The sequence below is a fragment of the Telmatherina bonti genome (genome assembly GCF_933228915.1).
Source record: "Telmatherina bonti genome assembly, chromosome: 4".
NCBI classification, from domain to species: domain Eukaryota; kingdom Metazoa; phylum Chordata; class Actinopteri; order Atheriniformes; family Telmatherinidae; genus Telmatherina; species Telmatherina bonti.
Genome location: NC_136622.1, coordinates 33,209,810 through 33,230,693, shown reverse-complemented (window position 1 = coordinate 33,230,693; position 20,884 = coordinate 33,209,810). Strand labels below are relative to the sequence as shown.

Genomic DNA, 20,884 nt, shown 5'->3' with positions numbered 1-20,884 from the left:
AGCTTACTTTGCCAAAAGGCCTGTCATACGTTCATTTTAAACCTGTGATGTACTACCTCAGCTTATTCAAGCTTCTCAAGCAAAAGAACATAAACTTCCATTAATGGAAGATCCTTGGTGAATTTTTGTTAGGTGCATGTTAAAAAAACAAATAAGCGTAAGCACATTATGAAGCATTTTTGTATAAATGTAGCTGTCAGACCACAGCTACTTCATCTGACCTTTAGGCCCACAAACTGGTGAAAAACACAAAGTCTACATCACCTTTTATCAAAAATCAATTAATTATCTATTGAGAAGTAAGGTCTTTACTAATAATGACTGTAACAACTGTGGACTCATCCAATATGATCATACATCGTATGAAAGATACATAATCGGGAGATAATCTTCCCATGTGTGAGACAGGAGAAGATATTAGTATAATACAGGAAAGGGCACGATGGAGGCTGAGTTACTGTGAATCCGTCTGACTTTATGAATGTACATCTTTGTACGCTCATAACTTGAACATTTATCCGCTGAAAGCATTTAACCTACCTAATTTACAAGTTTATTAGCTGTTTAAGTGTAATTAGAAAGCATTTGCTATTATTTACTCTTAGTTTAAATGAACTATGCAAGTTTGCTAATATTCCTACTTTTCCTTCCTTTCACACCAAAAGTGTTAAAAACAAAATAACATTAAACTGGTTAACCTCTCTGTTAATTAATATACTTCTATTTGACCCTAAACACCAGTAAAACGGGTGATGTCATTGTAATGAGCGCAGCCATTGTAGGTTGTTTACAGCTAGTCTCTGTTTAAGCTATGTTAGCTAAAAACAATGCCTTGGTGTTTACAAAAAAACACTAACATTAATCATTATTAATGTAATAAAGTACAAGAAACTATCTTCTCTTTGCTTCTTTTAAGGCATATATCTTTTGTAGAAAAAAAAACAACTCTTTTTGAAGCTACAAGTCAGGCAAATCTCAATTTATCTTTTGAACGGTTTTGTTGTTAAAAAAAGGTAGTCGACAATATCCTTTTATAAACAACTTGGTCGATATCTTGCAAAAAATTAAACTTTGATGAGCTTTAGGGAATAGCTTTGCTAAAACGTGTAATGCTTAAAACTATTTTTGTATCTTTTCCTTCTATGGCTGTGAGTAAATGGATTTCTCTTAAAAGGTCTAGCATGCTAGCTTGTGGACATGTTTCCCTCTAGAGAAAAGTATTCGATGACAGTTAAGTGCGGCAGCGCACTCTGCTACAACTCAAACATATCTATTAATTCACTTTCAACCCACTGTAACATAAATGAAAGAGGGAAGAGGTTTGCTTGGCCCATACTTCCTACCCTATACGTTAGCGCTCTCTTGTAGCACTGCTAACTTTTACCTGGAACTATAATCATGCTAGCATCATTTGGGCTAACATTTTTAATGACTTGTACTTGTTTCAATGTGCTAATATCACTCAGATTCAGTGCTTTAGCAATACATCTATTATAATATTAATAACTACTAAAACAAAAGGGAGCTTTAGCTGGAATAATAGGATCTGTTGTAGTAGGATGCTGATATATGTAATAAACTATTTCAACATGAAGAGAAAAGCAAAACAAAGAAGATGACAACAAAGCAAAGCCCAGGAGCCTCATTCTACACCCAGCACTAATATAAATACTGCTTCAAGACATGTTCAGCTTGCCTATCGTCACAGATGTGTGTGTTTGTGTCTTTGTACACTGGTGTGAGTCAGCTGGCTGGCAAGACTGTCGGCTTTCCTCTAAACAGGCGATGAAGACACCAACAACGGGAGAGAGCCATATCAAATTGGTAATCCCTTAAATTCTTCACAAAAATGGAGAGAAAAATGTAAAAACTGTAGGACATTTATCCCTCCAGGCTGCAATGGCGGGAACCTGAGGATTATGTACCACTGTGTTCCTAATGAGATAGGATAATGAAAACTTCGAGGTGACGCGAGGCCCTGCTGTCGTGTGAAATAACAGCTTAATCCAGGTCAATTTGACGCTGTGTTGCTTCGTTCACCCCACTGTCTAAATGCATCCTTTTTCTTTTTTTTTTGTGTGTGCCTGGCAGTTATTTACTCTGTCAATATGTGGATTTAGCAAACATAGGCATTGTGTGAACAATAAAATCAGAAAAAATAAGTGACAATATAGCAGCTACTTGCTGTCACTGCCTCATTTAATAATAATCAAATTCAGTCAGGGTTTAAAATGAACTGCAATTTTTTACAAATCTTTTAAAAGAACTGTTGTTATTTTTACCCTTCAACCAGTTTCTATGTATACGGAGCAAACAAAAGCAGCTGAGGACACTTCAGCAGAGGCTTGGTAGCTGTTTAAACTTTTAATGCATCCCAGCTCCCCTGAAAAACAAATTATGCTGGAAACATGAAGAGGAAAAAAAAAAAAGTTAAGTTGAACTACCTCTGAATGTTTGATAAGGAGTCTGAGCCTGGAGCATAAGTTAGACTGACACTGGCTTTAAAGAGGCAGCAGTGGGAGAGACACAGCTACCGAAAGAATGCTGAGAATTCAGTGGGTTCTTCTAGAGTGAATAGCACATGCCATTTATATCAGCAAATTGTATTGGCACTTTAGCACTTATAACAAGCCTTCATCCAAAAAATGTCTCCACAGCAAAATTGGAATGCATTAACGTGTAATAAAAATGGTGAGGAACATACAGCTCTAAATGAATCCCCATCTATCTGTCAATATGCAGTTCCTTCAGCTCTGCACGACCTTACATGACTTTAAATGAGGAATGGGTTTTTGGTTTATGCATAGCTGACCTCGAGGGAGGCAAGATTGCATATAAAACACAACTGTGAGTTCATTTTGACCACATTTAACGGCCAAAATTCTTATATAGACCAAACAGTATTGAAAACATTGGTGTATAATGCAGGTTGATCTTGAATAACTGGTTTTTATTGGTGTTGTAATGACTATAGCTATATGAGTAGTAATTATATAGCTTATTTCCATGCTTTGGACTCTTTTTAGACTGTTTCTGCACTGTAAAAATCCAACAGTTAAACCGATTTGATTAAATTGGTAACGAGATTTAATTAAGATAATCCAACTTAAGTTTGTTCAACTCAACAACTGTGAGTCAGAATTAATCAAATCCCTTGCTTTCTTTCAAGTGGGTCTGAACCATTTTGACTCCATTTCTCAACTTAAAAGATTCAAGTGCTCAAAATGAAGTTTTTGATTTATCTAATCGTCACTTACTATTCACATATTACAGATAGCATAGTGTGAAAAAAAATAAATTAATTGTGTACTTCCACACTTCTAGTTCCCCAGAATGGAAGAAGTATATTGTATGTATGCTAAATTATACTGCTGTAAGAAACATTGTGGCAAAATCATTTGGTTAACTTTATTTAGGCTACTGAATTAACTTGATCATCAGTGCTAGGTGGTTCTCGGGGTCAGCTCCTGTGCTGTCCTTCACACTCATGGGACCAACTTTAACATTTCAGGGGGCACATTCACATCAGCCTTTTTGATTCAAATCCGAGTAAGTTTCCTTATAAAATTTGCTTAATTTTTGGGTACTATGAGTGTGCAACAAATTCTGATTCAGATCAAAGAAGCGCACTCTGTCTGCCTACAAACACAAGTCTCGGCCCATTTCAATCGCACCAAATACAGGAGGCTGACTACAAAACAAAGTCCAATGTGGGTTCAGGACACAGCCAAACCATACACACGTATGAGATGATAGACGGCTCTGATCAGGAGAAATCGCTCAAGGACAAGACTTGGAAGAATTTGGGGAAAGTTCTGAAAGAAATCTGATCAACCGGACCACCAGGATCTGATGCAGTGTCATGTTTTCTTGCCTCTGGTAGAGAGTGAAACATGTTTTTTAAAAGATCTGATTCATTTGAGAGGTGTAGCATAAGCACAACACCCCCGAACTGAACCAAGTCCACAATCGGACCGAGTCTAGTGGACTATCCTGATGCAAATTCACCCGAAAAGGACAGAACATTTGAAAAATAATGTGTAAATGTGGACAGAACACATGCAGTCAAGCACATAACACACTTTTATAGGTTAGCAAACACAAATGGTTAAATTCCTGCTCAATATGAATTTGCCATGAATCTTTGCACAATTGGTCCTAAAATAATATGAATAGGTCTGACTGTCCAGTTGAATGAACTTGGTTACGGAACTTGGATAAACTTACTTCAATCCCTCGTTACAAATGGAAGAAATTTATGTGGTAAGCTAGTTCTACAGTTTGTTTTTCATTTTAGGTTAAGTAATAATGTAGGTGGCTCAGGCATCTGGTCAGGATGCCTCCTGGACCTCCCTGGTGAGGTGTTCCAGGCACGTCCCTCTGGGAGGAGACCCTGGGGAAGACCCAGGACACGCTGGAGGGACTATATCTCCCGGCTGGCCTGGGAACGACTTGGGATCCCCCCCCCCCCCACAGAGTTGGCAAATGTGGCTGGGGAGAGGGAAGTCTGGGCGTCCCTGCTTAGGTTGCTGCCCCTGCGACCCCTACCCCAGATAAGCAGCAGAAGATGGATGGATGGATGGTTAAGTCATCATTTTAAGTTAAATAATGAACAAAGTTGGATCAAACAAGTTTTTATCACAAACCAAAATAGTTCATTTTGATTAATTTATGACGTAAAGACAAATGCATCCCAGATCCACGTTTTAGAACTTGTTTATTGACAGTAAGTTTTTCTTTTACACCTTGGTGAGGTTTACTTCCTGGTTTATTTTAAATAACTTGCTTCAGATATTAATTCTGTTTAGTTTTGCTTCCTGTTTTTGTGTACCATTTTATGTGGATTCTGTTCTCATTAGATTTGCCTAATAAAGTTACATTTTGCTCCATGTTACAGCCCATGGCCAGTCATCTAGCTCATCATTCCAACCATCATCACCTGGGGGATCTGATACACCTGGCTTTCTTCCTGGAGCTGCCCTCAGGCTGATGTGTGCTGGATGCTGATTGGTCACCACTCGCCCACCTACTCTTGATTGGCCGGACCTTCTACTGAGCACCCGAATGAAGGCTGTCACCAACCTTCGTTCCTGGCAGCTGTGTTTTGGTTGAGCCTTGGTGCCACAGCTTGCCACTCTTTCCTGTGAAGGAGACTGACTGTTTGGTGTTCGGTGTTCCATTTGACGCTTTTGTGATTACCGCTGGGTTGGTGCCAGCTTTGGTTTATACTTTTGTTGTCGGGTTTGTTTGGTTGTTGTTTTCTGATCTGATGCTTTTAAGGACAAGTGGGTTCAAATTAAAGCCTTCATTTGCACATTTTCCTAGCTTTCTTTTGTTAATGTTGCCACCCCTGTTTAACCCTGGACAAACTCCATTGAGGGTTGTAAAACTCTGCATGTGGCTCCTTTTTTGTTAACTTTAAGTTGCTCATGACAAAAAAGACTTGTGGTTGTTGTTGGTGAAGAGTTGCTAAGAATTATTCTTATTTTCTTTTAGATTAACCTACCAAGGAAAGCTGAAAAAAAAGCAGTGATCAATGTCCTGTTACCTGCGCAGCAGCAATTTGGGGTGGTTTTTGCTCTCTAGGTTGCGGTCAATCAGGTCTGACAGCAGATGTTTGAGAACATCAGTGGCGTACTCCAGTCGTCCCTGCAGGGCAGTCATGATAAGTGAAGCCACGTTGCCACGGTCCCTCATGGAGAAAGATCGCTGCATTTCCAGTGTTCGGATGAAGGTGAGCAGGAACACTTTGTTGTTGATGAGTTGACCAAACAGCTTCAAGGCTTTCTCCACATTCTGCTGGCCATGACCTGGCACCTGAACAGGAGAAGGAGGAAAAACAACAGGCATGCTCAGGCTAATGAGTACCCAGCACTAATTTACCAAGCGATGCTTTGAATAATAAAAAGCCAAACAGTTTCCAAACATCAGCTACTCTAACTTCATCGTGACCTTGTCTGGTTCGAACTAAAGAGTTTTTCCAAAGACATCATAATCTTTGTCGTGCTTTACATGAAGCAGATAGAAAATCCCACTCATCATGGGTCAAATAGCAGTGTTTTTCAACCTTTTTTGAGCCAAGGCACACTTGTTTTTAAAAAAAAAAAATCACAAAGCACACCAAAAACCAAAATGTTTTGCTTTTTTAAAAGTCCATATTATGAATATAAAGTCCATCTCGTCAAAGCTTCTTGAATAGAAATCAGATAAACACAAGAAGAAATTTTATTATCTTTCACCGGGGCCTGTTTGGATGAACATAGAGCTGCTTTTTAGACCAATGAGGTGAAATTGGGTAGTTTCACAGGGCACACCTGATGATCTCTCACGTCACACTAGTGTACCACGGCACAGTGGTTAAAAAACACTGACATAGAAGATCCTTGTCTATTATTGACCAGGAGTCTGCTAACGAGCAGTGTGCTATAAGTTAGTCTGTTTACTCTTAGTTAATATTCATGCTTTCCAGGAAAGATTATGCAAGTAACTAACACAACAAAATAAGTAAACAGTTCCAGGGTTACCAGGGTCACTGAACACAACTCGAGTAAGAAGTGAAAGTCATTTAATGTGATCTGTGCAGGAGCCTGGTGGTGACCTTCCGGTTCTTTTCCTAACTTCCCTCGATGTTTCACTATGGGAATCGCCTCGATATGAACAAATAGCGCCAATGACACAACGTCTGCTTGTACTCAGGGCTCCGCCCCCAAGTACAGATACAGCCAACCCACTTTGGTCTGAGCCTCCGCCAGGAACAAGTGAGCTACATTTGAATAAGTGGGTGTAGAAAACAGACAGCTAGTCGTTTGCCTTGCTTCTTTTAGTTCACTCAACTTTCTTTCATTTTTTTATGTGGTATGTCTGGAGGACTGGACATTACTTGATGTTTGATACTTTAGATTTCATCAATCCAGTCACTGAAAGACAGTTTCAAGACTTATCATTACACAACATACAACTCAGGTAACCAGATGTTCACCTCTCCAGCACATTCTTTGCTTGTAAACTGAACAAAGTAGATGCCAAATAAGCCCTTCATCACATCCCACCTCAAACTGCTGCGCATAATGAAAAAAACGTCCTCCGAATCCCTGACAGTGTCGTCCACTGAACACTCAGCATCCCAAACAGAGTGAAGACTTTCCCAGAACCACTGTGGTCTCATGAAGAGGAGTAAAAAGTGTTAAACAGCCAGTTTTTCCTCCTCGATTGAAGAACCCACACTCCTACTTGAGGAGTGGGAATTACTCACTTCATTACCCCTCATACCGCAGCCACTGGTGGATGAAATAGCAAAGTGCTGCGACCCTGTTTTTCAGGAGGCAGCTTGCATGTGTGAGGGTGTGTAGATATACATACGGATGTATGGGTGTGTGAGTGTTTGCTGCCCAGCATGACTGACTGTGTATGTGTGTGAGATCACAGTGTAGAAAAGATAACTGGCACACGGGTCTCCTTTCCTCCCCAGAGCAATTTCCTGCTTATGGAGGTTGCCCTGCAGGGGGGAACAGTGAGGGAAGACTCTTCAGCCGCCTTCTGTCTCTTTTTACAACTTTACTTTGACTCTCCTTTGCTAATGCAGTTGCTGCTCATGTGTCTCGCTCATCTTCCTCTCAGTTCCTCCCTCGCTGTCTTCCGTTACCTCCAGTTCTCTGAGGACGGGGTGATCCTCTATGCCGGGGAAGAGGACTCTCATGGCGTATGTTCTGTAGTCCAGATAGGGGATGCCGGCTCTGTCGAGGTCACTGGTAAGCTCGTTTATGTCCGTCTGCAGCTCTGCGAAGGCTGGTAGAGGAGGAAGAGAGGAGAGATGAATCATTTGGAGGAAAAACTCGAGAAATTCATCACACAAATAAAACTGCTCTTTAATCCCTGAGGACCAAATAAGCCAATCCCTCTTATCTCCGTGGTGTTTACTCCCGACATGATGAAGAAGCTCAAGATCGTCTATGTGTCAGAGTCGCTCACTATTTCACAGCTCACTCTAAAAAAAAAGTACAATCTCTATTTCACACATACACCTTCTTTTCTTAGACATTTTTATCTAGCAGCCAGTAAATTGGCTGTAGCAAAGGCCCCAAAGAGTGTGTCATCTCAGTGTGAGGCTGCAGGTGAGCACTAGTTAATTGGCTCCATCCTGGCTGATTCCCGTTCAAGCCCACGGCGCTGTTGCTCTGCTTGGGCGCCCTTGGGGAGGCTCCCCGCCTGCAGCCTATCACAGGAACAGCAGCGGTCCTCTAACACCCTCCTCAAAACCGCATCAACCAGTCTCGGGCTTCGGCTCCTGGCCTCGCGGCCCCCCCTGCGACTCATGGGAACTTGCAGAGCAACCCAGACACCTTTCTAAATCCACCCTGCGAGGCAGGACTCTCCTGCCCACTGCTAATGGTTAAAACATTAATCTTCTTCTTTCCCAAGGCTGCCAGTATGATTCTCTCTGTTTGCCTACTCCGTCTGCCTGGCTGTCATTTGACAATTCTTTACTGCAAGTGGATGTTTTCTTCTTTCTTTTCCCCACTGTGATGGCTGATTGGGGACGACTGAAGTAATAAGGTCCTTTCTGGCTGATGAAACCCCATGAATAGTGTCAAACATAAATCGGACTTTTCTGATCTCAGTGTCTGGCTGTAGAGACCCTGATGATGACATAAGGGGTCAAATCGATGCTGTATATGAACTGGTCAGGTCAGAGTCGAGTAGTTTGTTAGTGTCAGGTCAGAGGACAAAACGGATCTTCTCATCACTGCCTGATGAGTTTGCATCAGATGTGTTGACGCAGTGATACACTGCATCAACACACCTCGAGGACCAGCTCTGGACTTTGGATGAGGAATCACAGACTTCACCAAACTGACTAAAACTGCAAAGCCTGCAGAGTGATGCGAAGGGCGACATGTAAGGCTTAAGTTTGCTCCATCCTCCACGAGAAGCAAGAACAAGAAAAAAGGTCTTGTTAGTCAGGTCCATCCATCCTCCAGGAGAAGCAGGGCTGCAGCGGGGAGGGATCACTGCGGGGGGGGCGATGTCTGCTTTTATGTGCAATGAACCCGGTTGTTACCTCCACCAGGTTATGTTTTTCCCGCCGTCTTTTTGCTCAAGATAACTTAAAAGCGGACGGAAATGTAAAAATGAAAAACTAAATTCTGGTGGTGATCCGGATCACCGTTTGGATCCAGGAATGTTTTAAAAGGATTCTTTAACATTGTGCTTGGCGGAGATTTCTCTGCGTGCTTTTCTAGTTTCATATTTAACGAGCAACTTCATCTGCGGCAGGGCGGGTTGTGCACACGGCAGGGCGGGTTGTGCACACGGCAGGGCGGGTTGTACACGCGGCAGGGCAGGTCATGCATGCAGCTGGGTCCTAGGGTTTTCATGCTACATATAAAAATGTTGGTACTTTCTCACCACCTCGATCAGCTGTTTTATCAAAACAATCCGTTTTACCTGCAACAGTAAAAACACGGAAACAGCAACTCCGCTTCATGATTTCTCCGTGTTAACCACGCCCACCTCAAATGTCCGACCAATCACACGATACTTCTCGCAGCCCTGCAAGAAAAAAGTGCTGCCAGCCCGACGTGTCGAGAACTGTCTTCAAACGCGTCCGCGGGAACAAAATGACGTCATTTTCTTCTCGGAACCTCGAGAACAAGAAAAAAATTCTCGCTTCTTGTGGAGGATGGAATGAGCTTAAATCTCTGAATCTGTTGAGATAAATAAGCAGGATGACTCCCTGATTTCACCGCATTGTCAGACGGACCAGCCGTGACTCAGCGACTGCGTTATTTCCACAAATACACGTTTCTGCTTGTTACATGATTACAGTGTGTTCAGTAGCCATGCTCCCAGCTGCCTGTATTACAGAGCAGCCTATAAAATTGCAGCTTGTTTGTGAGGATATTCCAAGTGAGGACAGCTGGAAAACCGTCTCCACCCAACAATCATGCAGCTGGATGCTGCTTCGCTCTCACACTAACCTTCTTTGCACTCCAGGGCGACTCGCGACTCCAGGTTGTCCATTTGCATCTGCAAGCGCTTGAGGGTGAGGTCATTTTCACGCGACTTTCTCTTGTAGGCGATGAGGACGAGGATGACGATGATGAGGAGGAGACCTCCACCTGCTGCGATGCTAACAATGGCTGGAAGGGTCAGCAGGCTGTCAGACAGAATGTGAATCGCTCCCGGAGACACATGGAGGCCACCTACTTGAACCTGCCAAGAGATGCGAGCACACATAGCAGGAGTGACTTCTCGGAGAGGAAGCACACGGATTCCTCATGTTACAAAATATATCAGCAGGTTTTATGTCCACTGCACAGCATATATGCACATTGCAAAGCCAGAACCGAGGCGTGTGCGAGTAAATTCGGCTCCAACTAAAAGTAAATACGTTCTCCTTTCCTGGCCACCTGCGTGCTGAAGATGTGAGGGAAACAATGCGGGGCTTGCACTCTATAAACAAGGAGGCAACTAAAAATAATTGCCACGGATCCTGCCAGAAGCTTTTGATGGCTCTCACACCGCGCTGTCTTTGACCCCTTCCCTCAGCTGATAAGAACACAAATAATTCAGTTTGAAGCCAAATGCAAAGAGGAAGAAATACCAAATACAGCGACGGATGGAAAAAAGGGACTAAAACAGGAACTCACCAGGACTTTGTATTGGCCGGTGAAATTGGGGGGCTCGCACAGCAGCTGGCTCTCAGACACAGTGACCGAGCAGGGAGTTTCTCCTATCAGTACTGTGTAGTTGAGCTTCACCCCTCCCGACGCTGGGGGAATCAGGTTTCTGCCCTGTGGGCGTATAGTGATGGACGGAGAGGTGTGAAATTAAAGGATAAACTCAGACACAATGACACACAGCTCAGTGAAAATCGGGCATTTTTGCAAATGCACAATATGTCAGCTACATCAGATCCACCGGTTTGGGCACAGCTGCCTTGAAATATGATTCTGTACCGAGATCAGACACGGTAATATATTTCACACAGCAGCTGGAGATCAGGAGGAACGACTGAAATATACCACAAGGCGTCTTCTACACGAGGAATGTCACATAAATGAGCTAAATTTACTAAGTAAGAAGAGAAGAAGTTGTGCAGGATGTGTGTCAGTACCTTGAGGATGATGGGGGAGCCTGGTTTTTGCTCCAGGACGCCTGTGGTGCTGAGGGGTTCAAAGTACGGGTTCGGGTAGTACAGCAGGTTGGTGTTGTTGTAGACCAGCAGCGCCTGGACGTTGTTGAAGATGAAGCCGAACTCGTCGGCGTGTTTCACTGTGTCCAAACCTGGGTGGTACTCTGCCATGAGAGAGGGGGCGAAGCAGCTCATGCTGGTGGTGTTCAACACCTTACACACCTGGGGAGAAATAAAACAAGAAGGAGGAAATGTTTGTGGCACGGCAGCTCTCAGTCTTTGTGATGAACCTTTATGCATTTTTTGGTTTAGGAATAAAAGCAACAAATGTAAAAAAACCTAAGATCTCACCAGCAGAAACAAATAATTGCCATTTAAAGTCCCATTTCTTCACAGAGAGCCAGATTTATTTCCATTAAATCTGTCTGCACTGTTTAGAAAGCGTCTAGAAAATTGGGAATAAATCACTCCGATCGACTCGCTCGCTGTAAAACACTTGAGGACAACAGCCAGAAAGGATGGAGGCATTGCTCCTGTTTCCTCAGGTAAAAGTTGAGCTATAGCTCTTTTATTACTTCTTTCCAGTTTGCCAGGATGAGAGACCCGTCTTCCATCCATCCTGCCTAGCTCAGCTCCAGAGGCAAGGCGAGAGAGAGGATTGATTGCTGCACAGCCCTCTGCTCCGAGAGTTTTTTTTATCTCCTTTCACTCCCTCTCAGCTCTCTCCCTCTCTCTGGGGAAGAAACTTAATTAGAGGTAAATATCATCAAAGGTGCTGAATGCTAGCAACTACCTGTTGTCTGCTGTTGCAGAGAAAGCAGGGAGATCGATGCAAACTCATCTGTGTGGGGTACGCCGATTGGATTTTGCCAGCATGGTGTAAGGTGAGTTGCAGGGTTGCAGGATTGCAGGGGAGGCATGTTTACTTACTTTCTCCTGGGGTTTAAACTCGAGTCTTTGTAGGTTTTCTCTGAACAGAAAGCTGATATGTATGTTCTGCACTTTAGATCTCAAGTCATGATTATATTATTTATCTATCAATCTGTTGTTTATCTCAGTTCATTTGGCCAATTTAACAGCAGACAGCACTAAAACTCCCCGCTTCGACGGGAGGACTTGAAGATGAAATGTTGTCATTTCTTTCTTCATTTGGAGGATAGTAAAATTAAAATAGGGTATCAAACCTTCATTTTATGGCATATTACTGCTTCGACGTGATGACTTTGACTTGAAGATTTAAGAAAAAATATAAACAGAGTATATTCAAAAGGTATGGGAGTGAGTAGGTTTAATATGAATTTGCAGGGAGCACATGGATGTGTTTGGTGATTATGTGGTAGTATTTAAGCACATGATTGTGAATTCTAGCAAATATGATGGAGTATTGTTCGTTGCTATGTTTTGGATTGCATGATCATGGATAATGCAGTCTGGGGTGATTATGCGTGAGTTAAGATCTTGTATGCACTATATGGGTGACTAGGCTGATATGCATGTTCTGATGTCTGAAGCTGTGGATTTATTCTATGTAGTTATTGTGATTATATAATGTGTAACATTGACAATCAGAAAAAGGGGAAGGATTTAGTAAGTTTTACACTTCTTCCTTCTCCTCTTCGAACATATAGCTTGTTCCCTTGTATATTTTATTTTTTGCGTCACATGTGTGGCCTCTTCCTTTTGTTTGCTTTGTCGTTTTATATCCATGTTTGAGTTATAATCTAATTATTGTTAGAAATAAACAAATAAACAAAAAAAATCTCTGCTTATTCACTGAATCATTTAGGCACACATGCACCTACAGAGACCCATCCCAGCAGCTTCGGTAGGCTGTAACTGCACTGCAAGCTGTGTGTGAATGCATGGAAGCAAACTTTCCTTGAATTTGACGTTTCTTTTCCTCTTTGACTTCCCGATTCTGCAGCAGCAGCAGCAGCAGCAGCAGCGCATGACGAGAGCGAAAAAGATAAGCTCTTTTTTAAAAATAGATAGCACACCCAGATAACACTCCTGACATGCTTTCACCAAGTTTAGGTTCTGTGAAATCACATTAACCGCCGAGAAGTTTGAAGAAGAGCCGAGCGTTAATGAAAATTTTACACCAGCCTCACTGGATGCCAGTCTGCGCTGGACCAGAAGTAATTAATACAATCTGAACAGCGTTGTTCCAGAGCCGCAAATAAGCGCCTTGAGATAACTGGTAGAACAATCTGTGCTACTAAACACACACTCAGGCTTTCTTTTTCAGATGCAGCATTACAATCCTCTCACTGAAACTCATTCTACCCACTTACGGAGAGGAATTCGTGTAAGTGCACGCTGGGATTCTCGTGCAGGCAACTAGGTTGATGTTTGTGTCTTTCGCTCCATATGGTGTTTGCACTTCCTGGTGCAGGAAACTCAACCAGGACAAATAAGCCAATCACAGTGTGCTCACCGGGGCCGGTATGGAGACATTGGAGGTTTAATGGATAACAGGGTGAGCTCGGTGTGGGCTCGGTTGGCATAGTGACATGTTCCGCAGACAAGCCCAGATGCTCCGGCAGCATCCTCGTGACTGTCACATTGGAACAGCAGGACATTTGCAAGTCAACTAAAGCTCTGACTACCATCTGCTCTGCCGGAGATGGATACTGTGCTTTTTTTTTTTTTCCCCCAATGTTTTTCTCAAATCCTCTCCTTCATCGAATTCTGTCAGGAAAGAAAACTGCTGCTATCATCATGAGGGGTGTTTTTCAGGATGTGTGGCAGCGAGCAAATGAGCGAGAGAGCAGTAATGGGTGGATAGGGCACAGTGAGTTTGATGGAAAAATGGGAGATAGGGCAGTAAATGATTGCATTTTAAAACACAACAATGCTTTTTATTATGTTTAAGTGTGTTTTTAATTAATGTAAAAGCGTCATTTGTTTACATTTCTTTGGGATTTATACCATTCCTACCACTAATCTCCAAAAAACAGCAACGATAGCAAATTGCATTTAAAGAAACTATCCCAAAATTGTCTAAAAAAACACACTTTACACGAATCCATTTTGTCCTTTAGGCGGTGCGGTGTGAGAGGCCATGCATTGTACAGTATTATGAAGTGAATTGAGGTCAACAGAACGAGAAAATAATTGGAATTGTGGCCTCATCTGTCTTATTTCTGCAGTTTTGGAGCCAGGCAGTTTTAAGGCAGTACTACTCCAGCCCCTGTGGCTGAATACATTACTGTGATCTACTGTGTGGTTACAACCCACTCAATCATTCAAAGGTCTCTGGCCAGGGTAGTGGTGAGAGAGACTGAGGGAAAGAGCTGGCTGTGGAGCGCTTCAGAAAAATGTGAAGGGTTCAAAGAGTCAAAGGTCATCTGGAGGCCAGCATTTCATATCTACTCACTGGCTCTGACGTTTCTTTTGTGTCGGTTTCCCGGCTTGCCTGCCGTTCCGAGAGACTTCTGCCATATTGGCATTAAATCGAGCTTCATCTACCATCCATCCTTCCAGCTTCTGTAAGGTGTCTGAGCTCCATGACCAGAGACACTGGTTTATCTTTTTGTTTAAAATGTGTTTGCTGCACACGTTGACGAGTTGTTTGTCTTTTTTTTTTTTTTAAAATATCAGCGCTCTACATAAAAGACGGCACAGAAAAACAGCTCTAGATCTCCAGATATCGGGTATTAAAAGACACGTATCCAGCAAACCGTAAGCTTTGAGCACCCATTATTGCTGCTTGCGGCATTGATCGGCACCCTCTGCTCTGATCAGACAGTCTGATTGGTGTAACTCCACCCACGCTGTGGCGCTTCTATCATCAGCAGAAGCTGTAAGTGCACCCAATATGCTGACACCAAGTACAGACATCTTAAGTGTGGCAAATGTATTAAATGAAATCCTTCTGGGATGGAAAATGTTGTAGAGCTGGAAAATAACCCTTTAAGCCTTAATCAAGATCATGATAAATGTTTAAATTGTGAATTTGCTGACAGACACGGAGCATTTTACAAAGAAAGCATTTTTTTTTCTCCCCATCTCCTGGTTTCTTTGTGAATCTGTGTAGGTGACACGAGGGAGGGAGAAAACAGAAGCAATTTAGTGGGAGACAGGTGATCATTTGAAGGCAGCCTGACAGACAGCAGCTCTTATTACTATAGGCTGCTCTGTTGTTTGCCTTCCTCCAGCGACAAAAACTGAAAAAAGGGTGGAGGAGGCTGGGGCGGGGGGGAATGCAGAATTGATAATAGTCACCTTAGCATTTAATAGAAGTTCATTCTCTGTGGCCGTGGGGGCGACACAATACTGACACAGGCTTCTTTTGGGAGGTTGGGAGTTTGATGAGACAAGGCAGTGTAGCGAGCAGCAACTCTCTTTCAACGCTTTAGAAACAGGCGCAGCCGGCAGCACAGAACAACACGCCCTCCCATCTCCCTCACACTCATCAAATGTTATTTTCTCCTCTTTTAAACACAAAGCACAACAGATTTTGGGTTTTACTTGTAATTACTTGTGTACTTTCAGATTTTAAAAAGGCCTTTTAGGGAAACTATGCTGCAACACGAGGGAACGCTGCAGCATCAAAACCTCGCTATGACATATCTTTAAAGTGGAACCATTATGTGCATTTCAGGCTAATTTATTTTTATTTCTGAGACCAGAAGGGCTGGGATTGATGGAGTTATTGTCACAAATGGCTTTATTTACTTCAGACCGACCCTCTCCGTAGGCTGTCAGATCAGCCTGTGGGCAAAACGAGTGGATTGAGACTTTTCCGCATTAAGCCCCGCCTCCCGCCACTGCACCACATCGGGAGCGCGCACCGCACCTGCTTTTGCCGTCATTGTAACATCTCATAAACAGAAGGATTAGGCTCATATGAACTCAATAAAAAAAACAAAATACAATGTCAACACATAGCATACAGCCCTACATGTTGGAACCTGAATCAGAGCCTGAAAACGAAGTGGAAAACAGCAACCCACAGCAACGAATGCAGCAGGATGTCTCTCTTTGGTAAACTCACCAGCCATCGTTGGAAATAACTTGATCCCACGTTTTCCACCCGCCTGATGTATTTGTACATGCCCTTGTTAACCAGTAGAAGGTAACCAATCACCGAACCTTATCCCCCGGGACGTCACAAGGATTTCCAAGTAGAAAAAACGCTCTAAAGTGACACGTTTTTCTTCGCCATGGAAACCGAACGGAGAGAGTTGCTGGAACTCAAACTCAAACATGCGTTTAGGTGATAAAAACCAGTGTCGTTCACATGTCTGATGAGGATTCAACACTGTAACAGTGTAGAAAGCTCAGAAAACTCCAAATACCATAATAGCACCCCTTTAAAGAAACCTTCGATAATGACACAGGCTACTTTCTACGGCGCTAATGACAGGATGCTGGACACTCAGAGAGGATGATGGGATAAATGTGTAGAGCTGCTTGCATGTATACCTCTCGCCCTCCGTTTTGAACCCGTTCATCTCAGGATGAATCAAGCTAGCTGGGCCCCAGTTCATTCGTGCAAGATCACTTCAGTTTATTGAGAACCTTGCAAAAATTTCATCACCTGACTAACAACGTTCCCATTGACATGAGTGTAACCTGCATGTTCATATAAAAGCAACGGAAGTCACTATTGTTAGAATGCTAACTAGCATGTAGCTAACAACAACTACTTGTACCACAGACTGATTTTTCTGGCAGTTTCAGGTAGCGCAGATGTTTTTTCTTTCTTATAATATATTTTTACTTCAAAATTCCAAACTATGGAACACCTCGGGTCTGCTTTTGATGTTATTCAGATTCACCTAACCCAGCCAAAGCTGGTGCTAAATGCAACAAAATCCAACTACATGTTGCTTTCAAACAGCAAAGGACAACCTTCTGATCTTCCTAAGCTTTCAACGGCTCAAAGGGGTTGAAGTGGAACTAGTTTCATCCTGAAAGTGTTTAGGTATTACCATTGATCACAATCTGTCATTCAAGACACACACTGAAAACTTTATATCTAAGCGAAAGGTGAGGTTGGGCATCTTCTTTAGGAAGAAATCCAACTTTAAAACAAGGGAATATATGACATCAAATGCTTTCTTACTTCTGCTGGATTACGGGGAGTTGTTGTTTTTAAATCCCCCTGGTCAGTATCATAAGAAACTCGATCCTGTGTATCACTGTGGTGTGGGTTTTATTACTGGTTGCGGAAATCACACATATCACTGTATTTCATGTAATGTAGCTAAAAAGCCATTCTTCTATGTATGCAGGCTTTCATACCGGCTGACTTTCACATATAAAACTATTCCTGGTCTAGTTAGTTTCTACTTCTCCACCTATATATCTAAAAACCAGACTCAATGAAGGCTTCGCTCTCATTCTGGTCTACAGAACAGAATCCACTTGGAATAACTTGCAATATGAATTAAAATGAACTAATATCTCTGGGGGAGTTTAAGGGGATTTGGTCAGTGTTACTGTATTTACACTTCTTTGCAGTATTCATTTACCTAATGCTGACTGCTACCTGCGTTTTACTCAACATGTTTTACTGACGTCTTACCTGCTTTTTTAAAGGGATGTCCCTTTAGGAGGAGATTTCAACTGCTACTTTCAGTAACTGAGTTTTGGGGGCAAGGGGATGGGGAAAAAAGTAGCACTAAGAGATGGGATTGGGCCATATGGGTCAATACAGCATTTAACTGTGTGTGTAGTGGGAATTTGTCAAACTGTCTTATATAAACCATACTGGAGAACTGTTAGCAACCAGAAATGCCTTAAGGACGCATCAGCATTTACTCCTGATGTCATTTCCCGTCCTCTTTAGTCTATGTCCTTTGCTTTAGTCCATTCTCCTGCCTGACCCACTTTACCCTAAACCACAGAGAGGGAAATCTCATATTCTTAATTAAGCAAGGACCTCCAGGACAGCGACTCCAATGCAATTTGTAGCGATTTCCTGCAGCCAGGACTTTGATTATGCTGACCAAAGACTTCTGACTGCAGTTAATCTTCCGTTGAAAGCCATTAGGAGTCTCTTTGACCTGATCACACAGTCCTCCAAGACTGTCCAAACCCACAGCCGGTTGTCCTGCTTTATCACTGCACGTTCATGTAAATGCAGTTTCAGCTTCACGCTGCGCACTTAAGTCCCAAGATTTTTTCCTTCTTTTTTCTTTACATCATTGTCATAAGAGAGTGAGAATCTGTGTGTGTGTGTTTTGTATGAGTGTGAGTCTGGACAGGCTGTTATTGTACCCACTCTACCTCAGTCAGGTCAGTAAACAACTTACTGCTGCGGTATTGTTGCTCAGCCCTTTGAGCTGTGGTGTATTTAACATAAAAAAAACAAAAAAACAAACAAACATTTAGACCCGAGTCTTGAATAATTGATGAGGTTGAAATGTGAAATGACATGGAACAGTCTATGAGGTAAAGAGCTTGTAAACTTTGCAAACTTAACCTCAGACTTTAAGCAGCAGAAGCGAAACAACAGAATGAGGCATACATAATGCAGAACCAGACGAACTGATGAACTGCAGCCAGTCTGTCTGCTGCATTTAAAAGGGAGGAATAAACTAATCAGTCTGCTGTTGAGACTGAAACAGCAACAGCGTTCGGCACATCTAACCTAGAAAAGGAGGAGCTGGAAAAGGCAAGATGTTTGCGCAGCTTATTGCAAGTGACATCACTGAGTTCATTTGCTTTCTTTTTACGTCACTGTTGGAAAATCGCATAGCTATAATGAAAAAGGTATATCACTTCAACCACAGAGTCGTAGTAAAAATGGAGATTTGTTCTGATTAGAACATGTCTGTAAATGTTTTACTGGTGCAGAATAAATAAACAGGACAAACAGTCACTGGTATTTGCAATCTTGTTTTTTTTGGTCACTACCTACAGATCATGACCATTGGTAGGGGTAGGAAATTAGATTGACTGGCAAACCTTTCAGCATGACAGACCGATGCAGAGTCTTTATCACTGCAGATGCTGCTCCGATCCGCCTGTCAAGCGTGCGGTCAATCCTCACCTAAACAAGACCCTGAGATACCTGAAGCTCTCCACTCCGGGTAAGACCTCATTTCCAATCTGGAGACGACAAAAGTGCCAAAAAACTAAGTTGAGCATTAAGTATTTTCCTTGATTTCAATCGATTTACAATCCTGATCTCTTGTGGTAAACTGAGAGCAAAGCCAAAGGAGAAAAGTTGATGAGTTCCAGTCCGTCCATGTGCTCCGCCATGGTCTTAAGCTGTATGTAGGAACCATAAGAACAATAGTCCACATGTCCAGCTTCTCTCTGGACACGGGAGGAGAGGTTGAGTCATTCAGGGCTTTTGAGTGAAGCTTCTGTGCCGTTGCATCAAAAGTTTATGCTTCTGGTTAGGATGCCCCCTGGACTCCTTCCAGGTGAGGTGGTTAGGACATATGCAACCGCGAGGACGCTCCAGGCATTACAGACAACATGCTGGAGAGATTATGTCTCTCAACTGACTTGGGAACACCGATAAGAGCTGGAAGAAGTGACGGGAAGTCTAAGATGTTCTGCTGTGTCCGTGGCTCAGACTCGGATAGGTGAGGGAAAATGGATGGATGGCTTAAAAGTCTTCAATAAATACTGCATGCTGATCACTCTCAGTGCCAGCAGTATCACTCATATCTGCTTTACTTCAGAAGACCGAGTTCAAGCGGAGGTCAAACAAGCAAAGAGAGCTGGAGGCGTTTTAGAAGATGGGACTCATTTCTCCAGCTAAACAGACTGATTTTCCTGCATAGTAACTTTTGATGAGTCAACTTTGACTGAATTATGTATATTTATGTGTATAAGTGTCACAACTACTTCTGTAGCGATACTCATCCATCTCTGATGCACATGCAGCAACATGGTGAAAACAGCTTAGTCCTTCTTACATTGACAGACTCTCGACCAGCGTACTTCACTCGGATCCTGGGCTCCTGAACCACATCCAGATTGGTCCCAGTCACCATCAGAGGGGTATGACCACTGGAAAAATAACATATAATAAGCAGACATTATACATGGCAGGCTAACACAGTTTTGTTCATAATCTCAGAAAGCTAACTGGGATATTTCTGTAGCACAAATGTTTTTGGCATGACATATATGAAATGATTTACTGTGAAAAACAGTTGAAGTCTGATCTGAAACTAAAGTATTTTTGATAACAATAATAAAAAAACCCAACAACAACTGGATCCCTTTGTCAGACTGACTGGTTTATCCAAATGCTGTATGGCCAGCCCTGGTCAGAAAATCATTAAAAAATGTAAAAAAAAAAAAAAAAAAAAAAAAAAAGATGGAATGATTAATAATTGAAACTGTATTTGCTCAAAAGTGCATGTTATTCATCAAAAAGCAAAAGAGAAAAAAACTTTAATCATCTCTTATTAAACCTGGTTATCTTCTGTTTGCTGTCTCTTAAATTATTGTACTTATTAAAGAAGTTCCCTTTCACTGAATACATCTACAACTGGATGATTGCCCACAGCATAAGCTGCAGATATGTTCCAGAGCATGAAGTCCATTCAGTCCTTTGCTGATTCTAATGAACACACATGTCCAAACCCTTTAATCTACCAGAATACGACTCATTGCTGCAGACAACCTAAACAAACTGCAGTAAAAACTGGTTGAGCCTTGCAGCTGTAAATGCAGGGGACACATTAATTCAGCATGATATTTATGCAAAACTTCACAAACAGCTGCGAAAGAACTGACAAGGACCATTTCCCTTTACATGACAGAGTGCTTTTG

General features: G+C 42.3%; 1 protein-coding gene across 1 annotated transcript in view; it reads right to left on the bottom strand.

The window, feature by feature from the left end:
* plxna2 (plexin A2) overlaps positions 1 to 20,884 on the bottom strand; it is a gene marked incomplete at both ends in the record, with an annotated part of 193,455 nt that overhangs the window by 29,799 nt on the left and 142,772 nt on the right. The window contains 6 exons of the mRNA XM_079239812.1: positions 5,549 to 5,817; positions 7,643 to 7,785; positions 9,978 to 10,212; positions 10,650 to 10,793; positions 11,117 to 11,356; positions 20,020 to 20,113. Of these exons, the coding sequence (XP_079095938.1) occupies positions 5,549 to 5,817; positions 7,643 to 7,785; positions 9,978 to 10,212; positions 10,650 to 10,793; positions 11,117 to 11,356; positions 20,020 to 20,113 (1,125 nt within the window). The remainder of the gene's footprint in view (positions 1 to 5,548; positions 5,818 to 7,642; positions 7,786 to 9,977; positions 10,213 to 10,649; positions 10,794 to 11,116; positions 11,357 to 20,019; positions 20,114 to 20,884) is intronic.